Source organism: Bubalus kerabau, chromosome 21, assembly GCF_029407905.1.
Source record: "Bubalus kerabau isolate K-KA32 ecotype Philippines breed swamp buffalo chromosome 21, PCC_UOA_SB_1v2, whole genome shotgun sequence".
Classification (NCBI taxonomy): Eukaryota; Metazoa; Chordata; class Mammalia; order Artiodactyla; family Bovidae; genus Bubalus; species Bubalus kerabau.
The window spans coordinates 45,037,600-45,058,210 of NC_073644.1; the positions used below are offsets into that span (position 1 = coordinate 45,037,600).

The following is a 20,611-nucleotide window of genomic DNA, read 5'->3' on the forward strand; positions in this document are numbered from 1 at the left end:
TAAGACTAAATCTATAAGTTTGAAGACATAGTCAACAAGTAGGTCTAAATGAAGTGAGACAAGATATCGATTCTTTCCACTTAATTAGCAGACTATAATTCCCAAGCAATATTTCAATGAGTCATTGGGAGAACCTGAAAAAATACTTAAAAATCATAGATAGGAACAGACAGGAAAAAGTTTAAAAAGAGAGGTAATGAAGAGAAATTTGCCCCATAATTAGTATATAGTATAATTATACTGCTGCTGCTGCTGCTGCTAAGTCACTTCAGTTGTGTCTGACTCTGTGAGACCGCATAGATGGCAGCCCACCAGGCTCCCCCGTCCCTGGGATTCTCCAGGCAAGAGTACTGGAGTGGGGTGCCATTGCCTTCTCCAATGCATGAAAGTGAAAAGGGAAAATGAAGTCACTCAGTTGTGTCTGACTCTTCGCAATCCCATGGACTGCAGGTTACCAGGCTCCTCCGCCCATGGGATTTTCCAGGCAAGAGTACTGGAGTGGGTTGCCAATGCCTTCTCCGATAATTATACTAATATAATACTAATATGTCCTGGCTGTTCTTTGGAAGGACTGATGCTGAAGCTGAAACTCCAGTACTTTGGCCACCTCATGAGAAGAGTTGACTTATTGGAAAATACTCTGATACTGGGAGGGATTGAGGGCAGGAAGAGAAGGGGATGACAAAGGATGAGATGGCTGGATGGCATCACCGACTCGATGGACGTGAGTTTGAGTGAACTCCAGGAGTTGATGATGGACAGGGAGGCCTGGCGTGCTGCAGTTCATGGGGTCACAAAGAGTTGGACACGACTAAGCGACTAAACTGAACTGAACTGAACTGAATATACATATAATTAGTCTAGTCATTGTGTACAAGTGTGGTGATACCAACAGTAGTATTGAGGAAGGAAGAAAAGAGAGCAATGAATCATAATAATAACCAAAAACCAGAATTTGGTGTGTAAATAGTAGTATAGGAAAAAGAAAATATTTCAGTGCAAAGGACCATGACTAGATTATTATATTTTTAATTGTATAGAAAAATTTAGATCTTTGAGAAAAAAATCAGTTGACATCCTTATTCCCATGCCAGATACCAAATAAATAAAAAACTGGATTAAATATTAAAAAATAAAACATGAAATCATTTAAAAATTGAAGAAGATTTAGTTAAATCTTCCACCCATCTGATTCATGTACGGGAAAAGAATTTTTCAAATACAAGTGCAATTAAAGACTTCTGAACATGTAAAACATTTAAACCATTCCCATGCTAAATTAGAAACACAATAAGAAATAAAAACTGAAAAAATATTTGCCAAATATATGACATAAAATTCAATGTTTTTACTCTAAAAAGTACTCTAGTAAATCAGTAAGAATAATGGAGCACCTCAACAGAAAAGTAAGCCAAAGGCACAGTTTATATTATAGTAAGAACAAATGGGTGATAAACGTGGACATTTTTTACTGATAGGAAAATAAAAGCAAAAGTCACCAAGACTTTGATAGCAGGGTTCACTGGGATGCAGGAAAACAGCCACTCACCAGCTGCCAAGAGTTAAGATGCTGCAAAGCCTTGAGACCCAGCAGGATAACAAAGGTGCAGGCCCTTTGTGAACCTGAGCCTGTGCACCCATCTGCTCCAACTGCCATGGCTGCCAAGACACAATCCCATACACTGTGGGATTAAACAGACACGTCTCTCTCATGGCCTTGGGGGCTGGAAGTCCGAGGTCAGGGCATCGTCAGGGTTGGTCTATGCCAAGGCCTCTCCCAGGCTTGAGATGGCTCCTTGTCACTGTTTTGCCTTCATGCGCAGGCCTGGCATCTGTGTGTTCAAACCTCCTCCTCTTATGACACCAGTCAGATTGGACTAGGGCCCACACTAACAGCTTCATTTTAGTTTAATCAAGCCTTTGAAGAGCTTATCTCCAAACACAGTCATTTTATGAGATATGGGGGCTGGGAATTCAATGTGTGGATTTGGGGGAGGACATAATCTAACCCTCAGCAGCTCCAGCTGAGGCTCAGGGTCTGGCCTCTGGGATGAGTATCAAAAAAAAAAAAAAGGTCATTTCCAGGGAGATGTAGGAGCTCACATCTGGACACTACCAATCAGGGAAGGGGGTGTCCTAAGAAACTCTGCCTCAGGGCCCCATGGAATCAGCCCAAAGTGCCAGCGGGGGCTTCTCCAAAGACCCGGGAGGACATGGTGCCAAGTGGTCTGTGGTCCCCTGGAATGCAGGCCTTGAAGCACAAACCGAAAGACCATGATGCTGAGGCCACAGGTGCAGTGAGGCCAGTCAGTGTCCATTCCTCCAGACAATTCCCTTACCTTGAGAGAAGCCTCGGAGGGCTGGGTGGGCCGGTCACCAAGCTCCCATACGGCAGGGCAGAAGGCCTGCGCTGACCTCTTACCCTCAAGCAGGCTGGCCAGCGGGGAGGCGGTGTCAGATCCCCTTCTGCTCCCCCTGCAGGAGGGAGGGGAGTGAACTCAGGGTGGTCAGGACCAGGTTAAACCAGCATTTCTCAAACCACCAGTAATAAAACCACATGCAGAGCTGCTAAACACCCAGATGTCCCGGCATCTGTTCTTGAGAAATCAGATTCAATTGTGCATCCAATCGGATTTCCCCTGTAACTATAGGCCTTAAAAATAAACAAACTCTATGCTTTATTCAAAAGACAAATTATAACACTCGAGTTTCACAAAAGATAGCACATGGAACATAAATCCAAAGAGAGTAGGAAACGCTTATGAGCTAGGCACTCAGAAAGATGCAAAGGATACGAGCAGGGTGAGAGAGTTTGGGGGTCTGCTTTTCAAAGTGATGCTTTAGAAATGCATTTTTCTCCAAGTGTGAACAATTTAATTTCATGGTGGGGATCCATACAGAGGTTGAATTCATAGGGGATTCATCCTATTCCTCGGATGCTTAACATGTCTGTCTCTTTGAGGCAGAAATGTTCAAATGTTTCAAATTATACTCAGTAAATACGTAAAAGATGTTGGTAGACTGTTGCTTAGAGAATCCCATTGTGATTTGGGGCAGGTTTTTAAGATCTTGCAAAGGAATTATGAAATGGTACATTCCGTGGAGATAGAAGTTGACTAAAAAACAAAATAAATCAAAAAGTACAAAGAGAAGGTGGCTGCAAATTCTAAAATAATAGTGGCTCTTTAATCAGGAGCTGCTTTACACCCATGGTGAAAAAGAGTCAGCCACAGCAATGATGACTATAAGGATCAGTGTAGCAAGGAGCCAGGTAAAGCTTCATGGTTCGGGAAGATCAAGATTTTCAGCTTCTAGAGCAGAAAAAAATGATTGATTCGAATATACGAAAACATAGAGAGTGGTGAACATGAGGTTAAGGTTGGTAAGGAGAGGCAGTGATTGAAACGAAAGAAGGTGAATTGTTAAAACCGGGAGAAAATGTGATTTTTCTGTTGCCTATCTGTAGGAATTTTGGTGCTTTTATGCTCAAATGTCAAGTCGGCTTCTTTTAGGTTAAGATGGTGATTTCAAGCAAGGGTGAGACGTGGCCTGGAAAGATGGGAGAGGAGCAGGGTCGCTCCGGCATTGAGCGTGTCCATGGTCTTGATTGCTTTCACTAAACATCCAGGGGCCGCTGGCCTCCAGAGACCACTTACTGGTGGGGTTTGATGAACGTAGACAGGAGGGCAGCTTGAAAGGCAAAGCTAAATGCAGCTCTGATGACTCATAGATCAATATCTTTCATGGACATTAAGATGGCTTGGAGGAAGTCACCAGCCAGCTAATGATTCTCAGAAACGGCAGATGAAGCCAGTCGCCTCCCAGAGAAGGTTTTAAGGAGATTTCCTTTAAATCATGCTGGTTAAGGAGGGCCAGGCTGTGGTGTGTTGTTACGCTCTCACGGACAGCCAAGTAACTGGAATCGGAGAAGCCTCTTAGTGAACCAATTCTACATCAGTGGCTTTTGGGGCTCTTCTTCCTATGTTCATCTCCTTAAATAATTTCATCTCTCCCTCTCAGCTTGAAATCACTCCTATGATAAAGGTGATTACTTTCAAATAAACTTTGTTTTTGTATCTGAGATTTTTTTTTTTAAAAAAGCATTTACAAATCTGAACAATAACCTCACTTCATTTTGGATTGCTACTTTCATGTATGCATTTAGATGTAAAGATGCTAAAAGAAAAGCGGGAGTTTTGCACATTGGATAACAGCTGCCATCATTTCTCCTCTGCAAGTCCCACCCATGGTACTGATTCTTTCCTTAAAAAAAGGGCCAAGATTTATTATATCTGGTTCAGACACTATATATGTTTATTGTTGATATTTGGGTTGAAGACAAAAAGATGGGTGCATATGTCAGAAATGAGCTCTATTCAGAGCCAGTCGAGAAACTGTTTTGAATACAATGAATACTTGGAAATCATAGGTTTTTCTCTGGGAAAACTGTTTAGAGATTCATAGGACACTGAAAACTCCTCTGTTTCCAATTAAAATTAATAAATTGATTTGTATTTCTTAGGACTTTTCTACACCTCATTGACTTGCTTAAATGTGAGATCTTGATAACCCTTGTTTATCTCCCGGATGGAGATTCCATGTCTTTGCAACACTTCAAGTGAAATACATCCAAACGTCCCCTCTGTGGGAGGGAAGAGTTGAGCTGACCAGCAGGGGCATGGGGACTTCCTGCAGGTCAAGGGTGAGTAAGGTCTCTCTCATTTCTGGAAGCAGAGGATGTCAACAAGCAGAAAATGAAGCAGTGAAGATGAGACCCAGGAAACTGGGAGGGGTCTGCAGAAGTTGCCAAAGCCACAGGGGTGATCTGTGGGTACAATATGGAACCTGGTTACTGGACATGGGAATAAGATAAGCTCAGGGGAGATGACGAGGGAAAGGATGAGAAGCGGAGGAGGTGGTCAAGCAGCAATGAGTGGGGCAGAGGTACAGCGCAGAGCTGGGTCATTCTGGCTTCAAGGCTATAGTCAGGACTGATAAACTCTGATGCTGCTCTTTTAATACATTTGTTGTTTAGTCTCTCAGTCATGTCTGACTCTTTGCCACTCCATGGACTGTAGCCCACTAGGCTCCTCTGTCCATGGGATTTCCCAGGCAAGGCTGCCATTTCCTCCTCCAGGGGATCTTCTCCACCCGGAGATCGAACCTGTGTCTCCTGCATTGCAGGCAGATTCTTTACAGCTGAGTCACCGAGGAAGCCCTGCAACACACTCATGATTTCTTAAATAAATCATTGGGCTACACCAGCAATCTAGAATTGTATTGCTTACGAAAATGTGAGAAACTAGATGGCTGTAACTAGAGTGTATTTACCAATCTTACTCTAAACCAGGTAATAGGCTGGGTGGCCAAAAACTCCATCTGAAATATAGTATGTTTAATCCTGTAATGGGGTTTCCCGTGCCTTATGAAAGACAATAAAAAGTTTGCTAATGTGTGGGGGAAGGAATGAGCTGGGTCTGAGGCAGCCTTGGGTATTCTGTGTACTTCAACTTCTGATAATTTTCAACCATATTATTTAAAAAAGAGAGAGATGCCTAGATTTGTTTAGTAATCATTGGCAAATTTACACATAACTTAGGTAAATATTACTTTTCACAATGCCTCAGTTATTTTCATAAGAGAATTAGAAACAGGGAAATAGTTTTCACATCATATAAAACAATCGGTTGATTGAATGTCTTTTATATTTTCAATGAGTAGTAATTATACCTTTTCCTGTTATTACATTTCTCTACATTGAGTTATTTGTCAGAGATGATTTTAACCAAATTCTGAAGTTGATGTGAAATTTGTTAGTACGCACAGTAGTGGACTAAACGGTGGCTCCAAAGATATTAGATCCTAACCCCAGGAACCTGTAAATGTTACCTTATTTGGAAAAAGGGTCTTTGCAGATTGTGATTAAATTAAGGGTCTCGAAATGAGAAGATAATCCATAATTATCTGGGTGAATCTTAGAGGTCTTCAGAGTGGAGTTATCCAAGAGAGGTAGAAGGTGACTCAACACACACACTCACACATAGACACACACACATGCACAGAGAAGGCCATGTGAACGTAGGGACCAGGTAAGGACTGCCAGCAACCACCAGAAGGTGAAAGGCTTCACCTCTGATTCTTCTCTAGCATCTCCAGAGGGGTTGCAGCCCTGTTCACACCTTGACTTTGGACTTCTGGCCTCCAGAGCTCTGGGAGAATAAGTATCTGTTGTTTTAAGCAACACTTAGTGGTAATTTGTTACAGAGGCCACAGGAAACTAATATACTGCTGCTGCTAAGTCGCTTCAGTTGTGTCCACTCTGTGTGACCCCATAGACGGCAGCCCACCAGGCTCCTCTGTCCCTGGGATTCTCCAGGCAAGGACACTGGAGTGGGTTGCCATTTCCTTCTCTAGTGCTTGCATGCATGCTAAGTCGCTTCAATCGTGTCCGACTCTGTGTGACCCCATGGACAGCAACCCACCAGGCTCCTCTGTCCACGGAATTCTCTAGGCAAGAGTACTGGAGTGGGTTGCCATTTCCTTATCCAGGAAACTAATATACTAATGAATAAAATAATTTTACTGTTTTGCAACAGGTGCATAAACATAAAACAGCAATGAGAGGTTGGTGTTAGGATACACTGAGGATCAGTGTGTTACTGCATCTGAAATAAGCATTTCTAGCATGATGCTTTCTTTAATGGTCTAAGAAGTTTGTATTCTGTCCAGTTATAAGAATATTATTCATACACATCTTTTAATTATTTTCGTTCATCATAGGGTCAGGTAGAATGGACATGTCGGCTATTTTTTCATAACCCACAAACCACTGCGTGCAAAATACAATTGTATGTTTTCTTATATTTCTCTTTTTATTTAGCTCTTCTGCTAGTTTTCTGAAACAAGAGGATGATCAATATCACAGGTCCCACATGAAAGATGACCTATGAATATTTTTTTTGACAAAAAGATTTTAATTGTTTAAAAAATTTAATTTTATTCAAATTTGGTTGATTTCTCTCTATATATGTATGTATATTCTTTTCCATGGTAGTTTAACATGGAATATTCAATATAGTTCCCTGTGCTGTACAGTAGGAACTGTTTAGCACAGTTTAGGAACTATTTACCCATCACATATATAATAATTTGCATCTACTAATTCCAAACTCCTAACCCACCCCTCCTCTAACCCCCTCCTCCATGGCAAATACCAGTCTGTTCTCTATGTCCATGATTCTTTTTTTATTTCATAGATAAGTTCATTTGTATCATATTTTAGATTTCACACAGAAGTGATATCATATGGTGTTTGTCTTTCTCTTTCTGACTGACTTAGTATGATAATCACTAGGTCCATCCATGTTGCTGCAAATGGCATTATCTTGTTCTTTTCCATGGCTGAGTAGTGTTCCATTATATATATGTACCATATCTTTTTTATCCATTCAGGAAGATGACCTATGAATGTTAACACATTCATTGGAAGGCAAACAAAGCTATAGGAAAACAGTGGTGTTGGAGCAGGAGACATTTCTAGGCCTTCCCCCCAGGATGGGTGAGAGGGTATGCCCTGGAACGGAGGAGCAGTTAGCCAACGGAGCTGCCGGTGCTCTGTCCAGGATCCACTGATGGAAGAAATGCCAAGTCCCCAGGAGGAAGGAAGGAGCACTGCAGTGATTCCCTCAGGACTACCCCCAGAGGGACCCCTGGCCATTGACTCAGGTCACTACATACCAGGGAGAAGGAAACACCCAGATTTTCCAGTGTTTGGGGCACAGTCTTAGCTAACATGTATACTGCAGATCAGAAATGCCACCAGACACGTATTCCTCAGCCTGCCCCCTGCTATAGGGTGCCTTACCAGTGGCCCCCTTACCACCACACCACCCACCTAATGGTCGTTTTCTTGGGCCCTGAGTGTAAAATGCGCATCTCAATGATTTCCTAAGAGAGAATGTACAGTTAGGGACCAAGCACCCTTTACTGCACTGCCAACATGCAGTAATTTATGTGTAAATATAAATTCTGGGACTTATATAATCATTTCCAAAATTGCACCATTACGAGGTTGTCTGGGCAGGCATACTCTAATTTCAGCTTAACATATTTCTTCTGAAACTGAACCACACTATAAGCTGGATCAGTGATAAACCCCACGCTCTCTGGGCTGGACTTTACATGGAGCTACAGACTCTTAAAGGACAAGTCATTCACTTTAAAATCCACTGCTAGCATCTGAATTGTGATTTCATTCCCACTCTTTAGCCTGACAATTCTTCAAAATTCATGTTTCTATTGATCTTTGGCCAGATTAAAAATAGGAATAATTATATTTTGGTTGCCACATGCTTGTTTTATTTCTCTGAGCTTGTCAACTCACCCTCCTGGGCAAGGACAAAGGGCAAGAAGCAGTCTGGCAGCTCAGCCTGCTGCTGACTCTGGTCGGGGCACAGTGCGGGTGACCCAGGCTACCCTGGAAGGTGAAACTGGCCAGAGGAGGAATCGATGCTGCCGTGGAGCCTGGATGTGTGTCACTTGTCTTCGCCAGCAGGCTCCAGCCCTGAGCTCAGTCATTTAAAGAGAGCTGGGAGGTGGTAAATGGCGTGTGAAAAAGATAGGCATGTGTGTGTGTTTTCAAGGGTTCCAGGCTTTTTTTTTTTTTTTTTTTAATCACCTTTGTAAGGAAGTAAAACCTTGAAATCACTGAGACTAGGATAAATTAAATTTCTCAGTCTTTTTTAAAAAATTGACGTATAGCTGATCTACAATGTTTTAAATTATGCTGTACAGCAAAGTGATTCAGTTATATGTATATAAAATATATTCTTTTTTTAAATATTATTTTCCACAGTAGTTTATCATAGACTATTGAATATAGTTCCCTGTACATCCCAAGTGGCGCAGTAGTAAAGAATCCACCTGCCAATGCAGGAGACATGGGTTCGATCCCTGTGTCAGGAAGGTCCCCTAGAGAAACAAATGGCAATCCACTCCAGTATTCTTACCTGGAGAATCCCATGGACAGAGGAGACTGGTGGGCTACAGTCCATGGAGTTGCAAAGAGTCAGACAGGACTGAGCATTAAGACCATTGAATATAGTTCCCTGTGCTATTCAGTAGGACCTTATTTATCCATTCTATATATAATAGTTTGCATCTGTCTAAAAGCCCTTTAGTTCCAAGGAAGGTCCTCCATCTGAGGAAGCAGCTTGGTGAGTTTCTGTGATACAGCTGTGTGATTGCATTGGAATAAAATTAAATCTATGTACTTGGCTTTGATTTCTATTAAACATATAACAAGTAGACAAGGGCTAAAGCCATTGTACCAAATAAAGTGCTGAGGATATTACAGTGTTAATGCTTCCTCTATCAACTCGATGTACTTCTTTCATCATACAAACCTGCCAGATGAGTTCATGGGGGTCAGTAGGGTCTGGCCACGCCTCCAGATCCACTCAAAAGATGGTTGACTCCAGGGTCCCTGCCCACCTCACAGGTGTTCTGGTGGTGGTGTGTGAACTCATCCCATCCACATTTAGACTGAACTTTCCAGGTTCCTGATTGTAACTGCTCAGGCCCCATAAGGCTGGGTTTCTACATAACCCCGGGGTCACCCAACCTTCACTCGGGTCACAGGCTTAACCCACATGAGTACAGGTCCTTACTTATCTCTGCACTGAAAAGTGACCCGCAAATGCATTCTTATTCTTGTTTTTTAATGTCATGGTTAGAAACTTACTTAATATGCTGACAAGATAAATCCAGACTTGGGCAACACACAGGGATCAACAGGAGAACTGGACAGAATTTCTTTGGAAGTAACTATTTGTCAGAGTGTGCTGTTAAGTCTCCAGTGGGATCAGCTTCATTTTTAAAATTATTTTTTTCAGATACATTTATGATTCTAAGGAGATAATACAACTATATATCCTCTAAAAAGGAGCCAAAAATGAATGTTTACCCCACCCGAGAAAGAGCAATTATGAAGTAAATAACAGCAATGGTGACATTTACTATCTTACGAGTGCCAGACATTGTATTCAAATGTTTACAAGGCTCCTCTCCTTTAATTTTTACAACAGTAAATAGTTGTATTGTCTCCTTAGAAACTAAAAGGCCAGGAATTGAACCCAGATTGGAGTGAGCCTAAGCTCAGATCCCCAGTATTGCTTTTAAAAGGCCAGGAAAAGTGATGTAAAAAAAAGCCATTGAGAAGGAATGAGATGGCCAGGGCTCTGTTACAGAAGGACCTGATTAACTGTGTGCACTGAACAAAAGAAACGCTTTCATCCTTTTATTTTATTGTGATAAAATATCTCTGACACGAAATTTACCGTTTTAACCATTTTTCCAGTGTGCAGTTCAGTGCAGTTTGTCCCAAACAAGACCTCAAGCAACAATTGAAATCAATGAATAAAAACAAAAAAACAAAAAAACAGATTTTATTTTCAGAAAATCCTACAAAATTATCTTCTGTTTATGAAGTATCTCATTAAGATGATGACATTTGGTTGTGGATTTAAATGTCTAACAACTTATATATGTGTATGGCCGATATTTCAAAGGAGCTATCAAACTGTGGGATCTATCTTATAACAATCATTTATTAAAAGCTCAGTGTTTGCCAACTATCACACTGAGCACTTTGTACTCATCAGCAAAAGTAAACAGAAGTTGGAATGTTGCCATATTATAGATAAGGTCATGAGTATAATTGCAAAACATATAACAGGGCAAAAAGTGATGGATCCTGGATTCTGGTATCAGTTCAGTTCAGTTCTGCCGCTCAGTCATGTCTGACTCTTTGCAACCCCATGGACTGTAGCACACCAGGCTTCCCTATCGATCACCATCTCCCGGAGCTTGGTCAAACTCATGTCTGTAGAGTTGGAGATGCCATCCAACCATTTCATCCTCTGTTGTCCCCTTCTCCTCCCTGAGAACCCCAAGAACAGTATGAAAAGGATTCCAGTATGTTGATTAGCATATATGTGCTGTCTGCCCTGGAAGGCTCTCCAAAGAAGCCTGTGTTCAGAGATTACAAGGAGTCAGATAACATCAAATGGGGATTTATTGTTCATAGGCATCTTTGGATTTCTTCTTGCTTGCTTTCCTTTATGAATAAATATATTTGGGGACTTCCCTGGTGGTCCAATGGTTAAGACTCTGTGCTTCCAATACAGGTGGCATGGGATCGACTGCTGGTCAGATAACTAAGATTCCACATGCTGCATGGCTCAGACAAAAACTATTTTTAAAAGGAATAAATTTGTAGGAGAAAACACATTATTAACTGCAGAGAATCTGGGCTTACAGGGGCTCTGGTCTTTGTAACCTAGAGAAAGAAAATGGAATGAACAGGAGGAGAAGATAGATTCAGTGGGAAAGGATGGATTGAGGAAAATATACAATTTTGGAGGCCAAAACTACTGACCCAAGCAATCCAAGGAGACATATATGCCTTTTCTTTAGTCCCTGGTGTGGAGAGGGATCTAGCATTTGGTGAAGCTGGGGGCATTGGGGGTGTGGGGGAGATGGACGCTCTTCTAAGTCCCTGATTGGAAATGTGAACTGCTACAACCCTTTGGATGAAATGTGTGCCATATGTATCGAAATAGGAAATAGGCTTGATCCAGAGGTTCCCACCACTGGGCTTCTCCCTGTGGAAATAAAAGCATTCCTGTGGAAATGAAAGCATCTTGTGGTAAGGACACATGTTTATTGCTGTGCTGTTTGTTGGGATAAAAGCCTAGGTCAATTTACATGTTCATCAATAAGGGAACAAGTGGTACCATAGTAGGGTCATCTATTCTGTGGATTCAGCTATTAAAAGACTGAGTTAGATCTTTGCCAATTGACCTGATTAGATATCCATACTAAACTGTCAGGTGAATAAAGCAACTGGATATGTTTTTATATATTTTATAAGAATTCTTATTTTAAAAAACCCCAAAAAAACGAGCCATATTTTTCTAAGTCTGGATAAATTTGGGGAGCGGCACACAATCCAGACAGTTTACACTGGTCACCTGAAGTGGAGTGACAATTGCGAGAATTGAGAGGAAGCTTCTTATTCATATGCTTTTTGGGTTGTGTCACTTGTTACAATAATCACATATTGCTTCAACAGAATAGAAGATTGAGAAAACATTCTTCAAAGTGTTTCTCATAAACAAAGATTATTCCTTATAGTTTTAACTGCTTTCCATAGTCATACAAGGGGCTTCCCAGGTGGCACAGCAGTAAAGAATCTGCCTGCCAATGCAGAAGATGCAGGTTTGATCCCTGGGTGAGGAAGCCCCTGGAGGAAGAAATGGCAACCCACTCCAGTGTTCTTGCTGGAGAATCCCATGGACAGAAGAGCCTGGCGGGCTATAGTCCTTGGGGTCCCAAAGTGTTGGACATGGTTGAGTGACTGAAATGTATCCCGGGACACATTTTTTTTTTTCTAACTCTTCTTCCAGCATTGATTTGTATCTGGTGAAGCTTCCACCTGCTTTCTCTTGGAATCTCTATTTTTCACAGAAGTCTGAAAAATATGCTATAAGGAGTACCCCCAACATAGCCACACTTTGATCATTGCTTCCCTGGGGTGCTTCCTGACCTCATGCTTGTTTCAGGTGGTTCTCACTCTCCATCGTATTTGAGTGTTTTGGAAAGAGTCCCTCGTGTGCAGTGACTGTGTTCCATTCCCGTTTTACCCCAGCTCCCCCTTTTACACCCTTAGATGGATGGTTCCTGGTCTTGCCTTATAAGACCGCTCAGCAGATTTCTACACCTCTCACCTTTCTTGGTCCACTCCTGGCTTCCCCCACACCGCCCTCTCCGTAGCCTCTACTATTATCACAGGCAGGAAGCAGCGCAATTAGGTGCTTACACAACGTGGGGTAGGGGCAGGCTCTCTTGAGCAGCTGCTGCCTGCGAGGCTGCAGGTCCGACCTCTGACCCAGGGAGCTGGACTTTGCACTCAAGCAGGAGCCTCGGCCTCTGCTGATCCTGCACTACTTACTGCCTCTGGAGGCCAGGAAGCCCGAGTCTGGGCTCTGGATCACTGCTGCAGAAAGCGTCAAGGCTCCCCACTGCCTCCCCAGAAAACAGATAGGGGCAGAGAGCTGGCCTCCGTCTCACTTTCAAATATCCCAGGAGCCTAACTGACTGGTTGAACTAATGCCAAGAACAGAATCCTAGCTGCAAAGGAGCTATTTCATGCTTGTCTCTCCTCTTCAGATGGAAGGGCAGAGGCCATGTCAACTGGCTCACCCCTGAATACCCACCACGTGCTGGGCAAGGCAATAATTTAACATCGATAAAGTATTAACTCATATGATTCTTACAACAAACCTCGGACAGAGCTTTTGTTATTCTTTCCAACTTACAAATGTAGAACAGGCACAGAGAGGTGAAGGCAGTTGCTACGACCACACAGCAGACAACGGTACTTGAACCCAGCCTGTACTCTATACACTTTACTGCCTCAGTATCTGTTGAAGATATGCTCATTTAAATGTTTACTGAAATAAATTATGCAGAGAATTGTCCATAAATTCATAATTATAGAGCATCTCTATAGTAAAAGTTAACATATTTAAAGATGGAGAAAACAATTGTACTGTTATCATTTGTACTGGAAATTGGTATGTTTTGTTTTTTTTTTTAATTCTTGCCAAACTCCTAAGAGATAATCTGTACAAAGGTGAGTATTACTTATGATTCAAGTGGGTTGAAGTAATATTTGAGGACTTTGTACCTCTTGGACACCTGAAAACTTGGGAGTTAAAGAATATGCTTGAGTATATCTTTGGTTATTATCTTAAGGGATCTTTGGGAAGCTGTGTGTCAATGTAGAAACAATAGAAGTCAGTTACACTTAAAACAATTGTTGCCTTAATCACTTTCGAATGTCATTTTATTGTGGCTTTGGGAAGAGCGAAAATGCACAGAAGAGAAAACTGGGCAATTCCTCCTCTCCAGTGTAGGTCTATTAACTGACATGAGATGCTCTCACCTATGTTTTCATTTCCATATTTAACAACAAAAGTAACACTTGCCAATTGTTATGAGGTTGTTCTGAGTAGCATGTGATGTTTGTAAAGTTCTTCGAAGTGTAAGAAGAAAGGTATTTAAAAACACCAAAGCACAAACAAGACTTCTCTGGTGGTCCAGTGGTTAAGGCTGTGTGCTTTCAATGCAGGCGGTGTGGTTCGATCTCTGGTCAGGGAACTAAGATCCCACACACCGTGTGGCATAAAAAAACTAAAAAATGAAAACAAAGCACAAAGCACTTAAACAGTGCACTGTTGAATGAGGGGTAGGTGATTCAGGGGGACTCTGAGTCATTCACAGAGCAGTGCTCTAGTAATAGAAGAATTCTTCCAAAGAAGCTTCATGTATTCTTAGACCACCAGATATGTAGATGCTTATGGGTTTAGACTCTATTCCATTTTTGAAGCTATACTGCAAAGAGAAAATCAGTTGATTGCAGAGGTGATAACTGAAATAGGCAGAGGTTTCTGAATGATACAGATGTGGAAACTGCAATATATCCATTTCCGGCTTCCTCCTGAACTCGTGGTGAATACGCCAACCTGCCTCACAGCAGGGAAACAGGCAAAGCCCTCAGCCTGCTGGGTCTGCTACCGGGGGTTCCCAGTCAGCTTGCTGGGAGACAAGTGTTCACCTAGTCATGGAGGGGCCAGTTGGCCAGGCTAACTTACCCATGGATTAGAGTTCTGCAGCAAGCTGAAAAGGAACTTGACTTTGTGATAGCTTAAGGGTCGTCAGTTCACGACTAAACATATATGGTACCACATACCATGGGGAGATTGTCAACTTCAACTATTTTGTTTTTAAATCTTAAAGCCTCTTGAACAGATTTTCTGTATTTTCCTTCAAAGAGAATTGAAATTTCAAAATAATTTTGTGAATAGAAGAAAATCAAAGGATAGGTAGATTTAGAAGATGCTTTTCAAACAATTGGCTCCGTGGTAAAGAATCTGCCTGCCAAGGCAGGTGACATGGTTTCCATCCCTGGGTCCAGAAGACCCCCCTGGAGTAGAAAATGACAACCCACTCCAGTATTCTTGCCTGGAGAATCCCCTGGACAGAGCGGCTTGGCGGGCTAGAGTCCGTGGGGTCGCAGGGAGTCGACAGGACTGAGGACGCACGCATTTCCAACAAATTAAGCTCTGGCATCCTGCTGAAGCTACACTGCTCTCCTTGGGCACAGCCTACAGCCTGGTGCGCATGCTAGGTTAGCTACTCCGGAGAGCTGTTCCCAAGTGGGTTCCGATGCCTGTACTGCAGTGAGGACGTGGACTCTGTGTCCACGGCTAGGCCACTGTCCCATTTGTCTGGTTTGTTTTCTAGACCAACTGGGCTCCTCCTTCACCGCGGCAGCATCAATCTGAGCGTTGTTTCGCGGTGCTTCCCAGGGATTTGAATTCCAGCAGCACCATGACGGCTGATTAACAGCACACTCGTTTCATGTTCCTGTCCCCGACTACCCTGGAGATCCATTAAAGACTGGTCAGCAACTCTGCTGTTGGCATTTTTTCTCCTTCAGCTCAGTTTACTACAGGCTTTCTTAATGCTGCAGATGGAATTCGCTGCCAACATGTGAACGTGACAACTGTTTTGGTTTGGGCTCATCGTTATCAATCAAAACTGAGCAAGAGACAGAGGAACAAACGCTGTAGACTGACTTTTATTTCCAGTTTGATAACGCTTGCCTCATCAGGTCCCCAACGACGCGTCCTCGACAGAGGAGGTGTGTTTCCTCAAGGGCTTTTGCATCCCAGAAGAGAATTCGGGAAGCCGGAGAGCTTGGACTGGAGAACCACAGCTGTACCGACGGAGGGATGGATAGAATTAGGGAGGGAGCATACTAACAGATCCTGGCATGTTTTCCTCTGGGAAGCCTCTATACTTCTAACCGGGGAACCTCGGGGCAGTCTCCAAAAGTTGTTTTTCTTTTTTCAGGGCATATGAGACATCCTTTGGGAACCAAAATGAGAGTTGGCAAGCCTCACCCCAGCCTCCAACCGACCCTTCTTCCCGCCCGCGCTCAGCCGCTACTACAACTCCCAGCAAGCACCACGCAGCGCCGCAAGAGGATCGGTCCAGCTGGAGACCCCGCCCCGCGCGCAGCATGCTGGGAGTTGTAGTCCACGAACATGTTCGCTCCTACTTCTGCTATTTGGCATTCCCGCTTGGGAGATGTCGATGGGCTACCTTAGCGGGTTTTCCAGTCCAGTCTCGTAACTGCAGCTAAACGTGACCGAGGACTGCGCCCTCCCGCTCTGCGGTGCGCGCCGCGTCAGTGCCAGGGAGCTGAGCTCCGCCCCGTCCACGCCCGCTCCCTTGACAGCTGGCCTAGGCTCAGAGCGCGGCGGGCCAGGGACGCGCAGGCGCAACAGCCGGTCGCGCCTGGCGGCGTGGAGGGCGGGCCGGGCGCGAGGCCTCGCGGCCGCCGGGACGCGCACGTAGGCACGCAGAGGCGTCACGTGGGGCGCCGAGGATCGCAGTGCGCGTGGCCGCGGCGTCTGGTGTGGGGTTGAGTCAGTTGTGAGACCCGGAGCTGCGGACCGGCGAGCGGTCCAGCGAGTCGCCGACAGAGCGGCGGGTGTCGGGTTCGGGAGCCGAGCGCTGGCCCTGTGTCGAGCCGGGCCGACCCGCGCCGCCGCCGCCCCCCGCCCGCAGCCAGCGACCCGCCGCGGGCGCGCCCCCGCTCTGCGCTGTCTCCGATGGCGTCCGCCTCCGGGACCATGGCGAAGCACGAGCAGATCCTAGTCCTCGACCCGCCCACAGACCTCAAATTCAAAGGTTGGCAGGGGCGGCCTGCGGGAGCGGCGGGCGGGGGGTGGTGGCCGCGCCCGGTGGGCCCCCTCCCCCGCCGCCCGCGCCCGGTCCGGCCCCGCCCGCGCGGGCGCGCGCGCCCCTCCCGCCGCCATCTTGCGGCCCGCGGGCGCCTCGCTGCGGCGGCGGCCTCGTCCTTGGCCCGAGGGCCGGGGCGGGGTCCGGGCGTGGGCGGCTGGCCGGGGACGCGGGGCAGGCAGGGCGGTCGTCGGTCTGGCGCGGGCGTGGGCCGGGCTTTGCGTCAGCGGGCCGGAGGCGGCTGGACGTCTTCCGCGCCGGGCGACACCTGCGCGGGGCGTCACCTGCGCGGGGACCCGGGGGCCGCGGGAGCTACTCGGGCGGTTCTTGCTGGGGATGCTGCGGGCGCGGGGAGCTTGCGGAGCCCGTGACTCGGCCTTCATTCCCGGGGCCCCACGAGCACACGGGCTTGGGACTGTGAGGCCGCTCCAGTGCTTTAGAGAATCAAACCGAAAGAAATAGAGTGCGAAAGAAAACACCTTGGTTTCCGTAGGACACGTTTTAAATAGTTTTAGAGCTTTAAGATGTTGTATTCTGCCGCTGTGAAAGGAGTTGTGTATAAAGCCTGTATTTTGCAAGCTCTTCAGTACATTTGCGAGTTTCTTTGAATGGAAATGTCAGTGAGCCGCGTGTTAGGTGAGAATTCGGTTTTAAGACGACTCCACGAAATATTTAGAGAGGCTTCTTAAGTGCATTTTATTGTAGCAAGTTTATGGGCGTAACGTGAGTTTACATAGTTTTCGCCGAAAGGGGAGAAATAAAACACCTAGGGGAATCATGAATACCAAAGTTCAGGTAATACCTAACTCTGTAGCTCTTATCTGAGAATAAAAGAATTTAATGTAAACCTTTATGGTAGGTAGTTCTTCTGAGAGTTTAGGTGTTTTGCAGTTATTTTAGGGGAGGCTGATTTTACAGAGGAAGTTTTCTCCTTGTTAATCTGTGTGTGTTGCCATTAGGGACCTGGACGCCGTTAAAACTAGTTTTAGGTCAAGAAGTGTTCACAGAGTTCTCTAAGTTTCGGTATGTTTCAATGACATGCTTACTGGCCCAGTCGTCTCCGTCTCTTTGCTGACTCCATGGACTGTTGCCTGCCAGGCTCGTCCATGGGATTCTCCAGGCAGGAATACTGGCGTGTTTTGTCATTTCCTTCTCCAGGGGATCTTCCTCACCCAGGAATCAAATCTCCGTTTCTTAAGTCTCTTGAATTGCAGGTGAATTTTTTACCGGCTTAATCTTCTTTGGATTCTTTACCGTTTCAGTAGTAAGAGGCTAATAATAGCAAAGAGGCAAGTTAAAGGAACAACCAAAACCCTGACCCAAAGACTTGCCAGATACTTATTTTAGTTATTGAAGAATTACTAGCTATGATTACAGAACAGATTTTTGTGTTATGGATGAAAGTAATTCACAAGGCCTATTAAAGTTTGGACATTAGTTGACTTTTTTTAAAAAAGGATTTCATGGAAAAGTTTATAGGGACACATATTCAACTGGGCCATTTACTTAGCAAACACTATTGAAAGCTTTGTACCATCTCTATATTTGATGAAGAGTATTCAACAATGAGTAATTTACTCAGCAAACATCAGCTTATATTTGGGGATTCAGTGCTAAGCAAGGTAGAGAAAAGAACCACAGTTAGTTTGTAGTTTAAGGAGTAAAACATGTTTTTCTTAGTGCTTGAACCTCCAGATGGAAGAGGCATGCAGATTCTGTAACAGAGGCCAAACAAGTAGGGGGAAAGAAGCCCCTTCTTCCTTCCTCCCCACTTGTTTTAGGAGGAGTTGTTCAGTCGCAAAGTCCTGTATGACTGTGACCCGTGGACTGTACTGTAGCACATCAGGCTCCAGTGTCCTGCACTGTCTCCCGGAATTTGCTCAGATTCATGTCCATTGTTGGGTGATGCTATTTAACCATCTCATCCTCTGCCACCCCCTTCTTTTTGCCTTCAGTTTTTCCCAACATCAGAATCTTTTCCAGTGAGTTGGCTCTTCGCATCAGGTGGCCAAGTATTGGAGCTTCAGCATCAACATCAGTCCTTCCAATGGATATTCAGGGTTGATTTTCTTTAGGATTGACTGGTTTGATCTGCTTGAAGTCCAGGGGACTGTGAAGAGTCTTCTCTGACACCTTTATTGGCTTGCTTTCATTTGGGGAAGCGGGAGGGCAGGTCATGGGAATGGTTTGCTCCTTTCCTGATGTGAGAAAAGGTTGGCTTGTGCTTAGGGTGTGCTGTGTGCTTCTGTTTAAGAGTAGGGAATGGGGAGGATTGGGAAAGCAGAGCGGGTAGGACGAATTGGGAGGCTACATTTGGTGTCATTTGATTCCTTCCTTCTTAAAAGTTACTCTTTTAGTCAGAGGTAAATAAGTTGTTGATGGAAACCTCTGTATTCCAAAGACCAGTTCAGCATTAAGTGAGGAGACTCATTTGAAATCAGCAATTCTCTTCATGCTAATTTTGATGATGGTGTGAAAAAAATCTTTCAACTCTACTTTAAATCATCTGCAGTTTTTAGTTGAAGTAGAAGTCTGTTAAAGGATATTTTTGCAAAATGTCATCTTCTGGTAGATTTATTTGAATTATTTTAACTTTACATTTGATTAAGATAGTTTCTCCAAGAATGAGTCATTTAATCATTCTGAGATTGTATGGTGCATTTTTCTGTTACATGCATAATAAAGTCATCTTGCTATGAATTATTGGCACTTTGCACAATTTTGGAGAAGCAAATAACAGTTTAATATATTTCCTACATTAATATTTTATTCTAGTTTGTTTTATACAGTTGTTTATATGAAAGTACTTTTATAATGTCATGAACTCTGAAGTTTTTTTGTTGCATTAGTAAAGAAAAAGATGTGGATATTTTAAAACTCTGTTTTTTAAGCTTTGGCAGTAATTTGACATAGAATTCAGGTGTGAAATTTTGCATTACATGTGAGGCTTTTTTTGGGGGGGTCTTTAAAGTGTTTGTTTACTCTTGTAAAATTTTTTCCTTTGTATTATACAACATTTTATTTTTCCAGCCTGTTCATTTTGGAGGAAAGTTTGGAGAAGAAAGTTTAGAAAGTGCTGAAATAAGTTGTGAGTATATTCTTCCTGGCCATGATCGGAGAAAGGAAAATAGACCAAAATCATTGTGTCGAAGGTGGCCCATAGTAATAGCATCAGTAAAGAAAACTAAGCGCTCTGAGCAACCAGGGACCAGTGATGTTCAGACAAAGCATCTTTGGATAGCAGCACATCGGGAAGAAGAGACCCAAGGGAGGATGGGGAACACGCCTCCTCCTGGAGGGTGTGTGGCACTGTTGCAGGCGTTTCAGCTCACTCGCGTTTCACAGTGGCTTCATCAGACCCCTGGCCTGATTCCCCACACCCTGGACATGGGTGTCATATCTTCCTTAACCGTTTTCAGGGAGCTCTCGACTGCCCTCTGGGTGAGAGCATAACTCTTTAAGTGTGGCATACACGCCCTCTGGGATGTGCTGTCCCCTCTTGTAGCACCTGTTCGTCGGCACACGTCCACACTTCCCCGAGAGGGTGGAGCCCTTCTCATGTCCAAGCTTGTTGGTTTTGCTGGTTAAGGTAGAGATGGCTTATGACTCAGACCCTGTTCCAGCAGGTATTTTCTCTGTCGACGTTTTCAACCACTGGCTTCTTCCTTTAAACATAAGAACACATACACCTAAGTCTTCCCTTTTAAAAACAAACAAACCAGCAAGATATTGTACT

The 20,611-nt window shown here is 44.2% G+C and overlaps 1 protein-coding gene and 1 long non-coding RNA gene across 3 annotated transcripts in view; one reads left to right on the top strand and one right to left on the bottom strand.

Annotated features, from left to right (window-relative positions):
- Positions 1-14,082: 14,082 nt before the first annotated feature.
- On the bottom strand, positions 14,083-16,343 carry LOC129636236 (uncharacterized). Its single transcript, XR_008706820.1, has 2 exons — positions 16,176-16,343; positions 14,083-15,844 (listed from the first exon to the last, which is right to left on the bottom strand). It is a non-coding gene; the product is annotated as an uncharacterized LOC129636236 (long non-coding RNA).
- Positions 16,344-16,532: 189 nt separating this feature from the next.
- Positions 16,533-20,611, top strand: part of VAPA (VAMP associated protein A) — a 35,975-nt gene continuing 31,896 nt past the window's right edge. Inside the window, exon 1 of one of the 2 annotated variants that reach the window (XM_055559608.1) lies at positions 16,533-16,824. In XM_055559608.1, coding sequence (XP_055415583.1) covers positions 16,746-16,824 — 79 coding nt within the window. In that variant the 5' untranslated portion in view covers positions 16,533-16,745. The remainder of the gene's footprint in view (positions 16,825-20,611) is intronic. The other variant, XM_055559607.1, reaches the window with a different exon arrangement.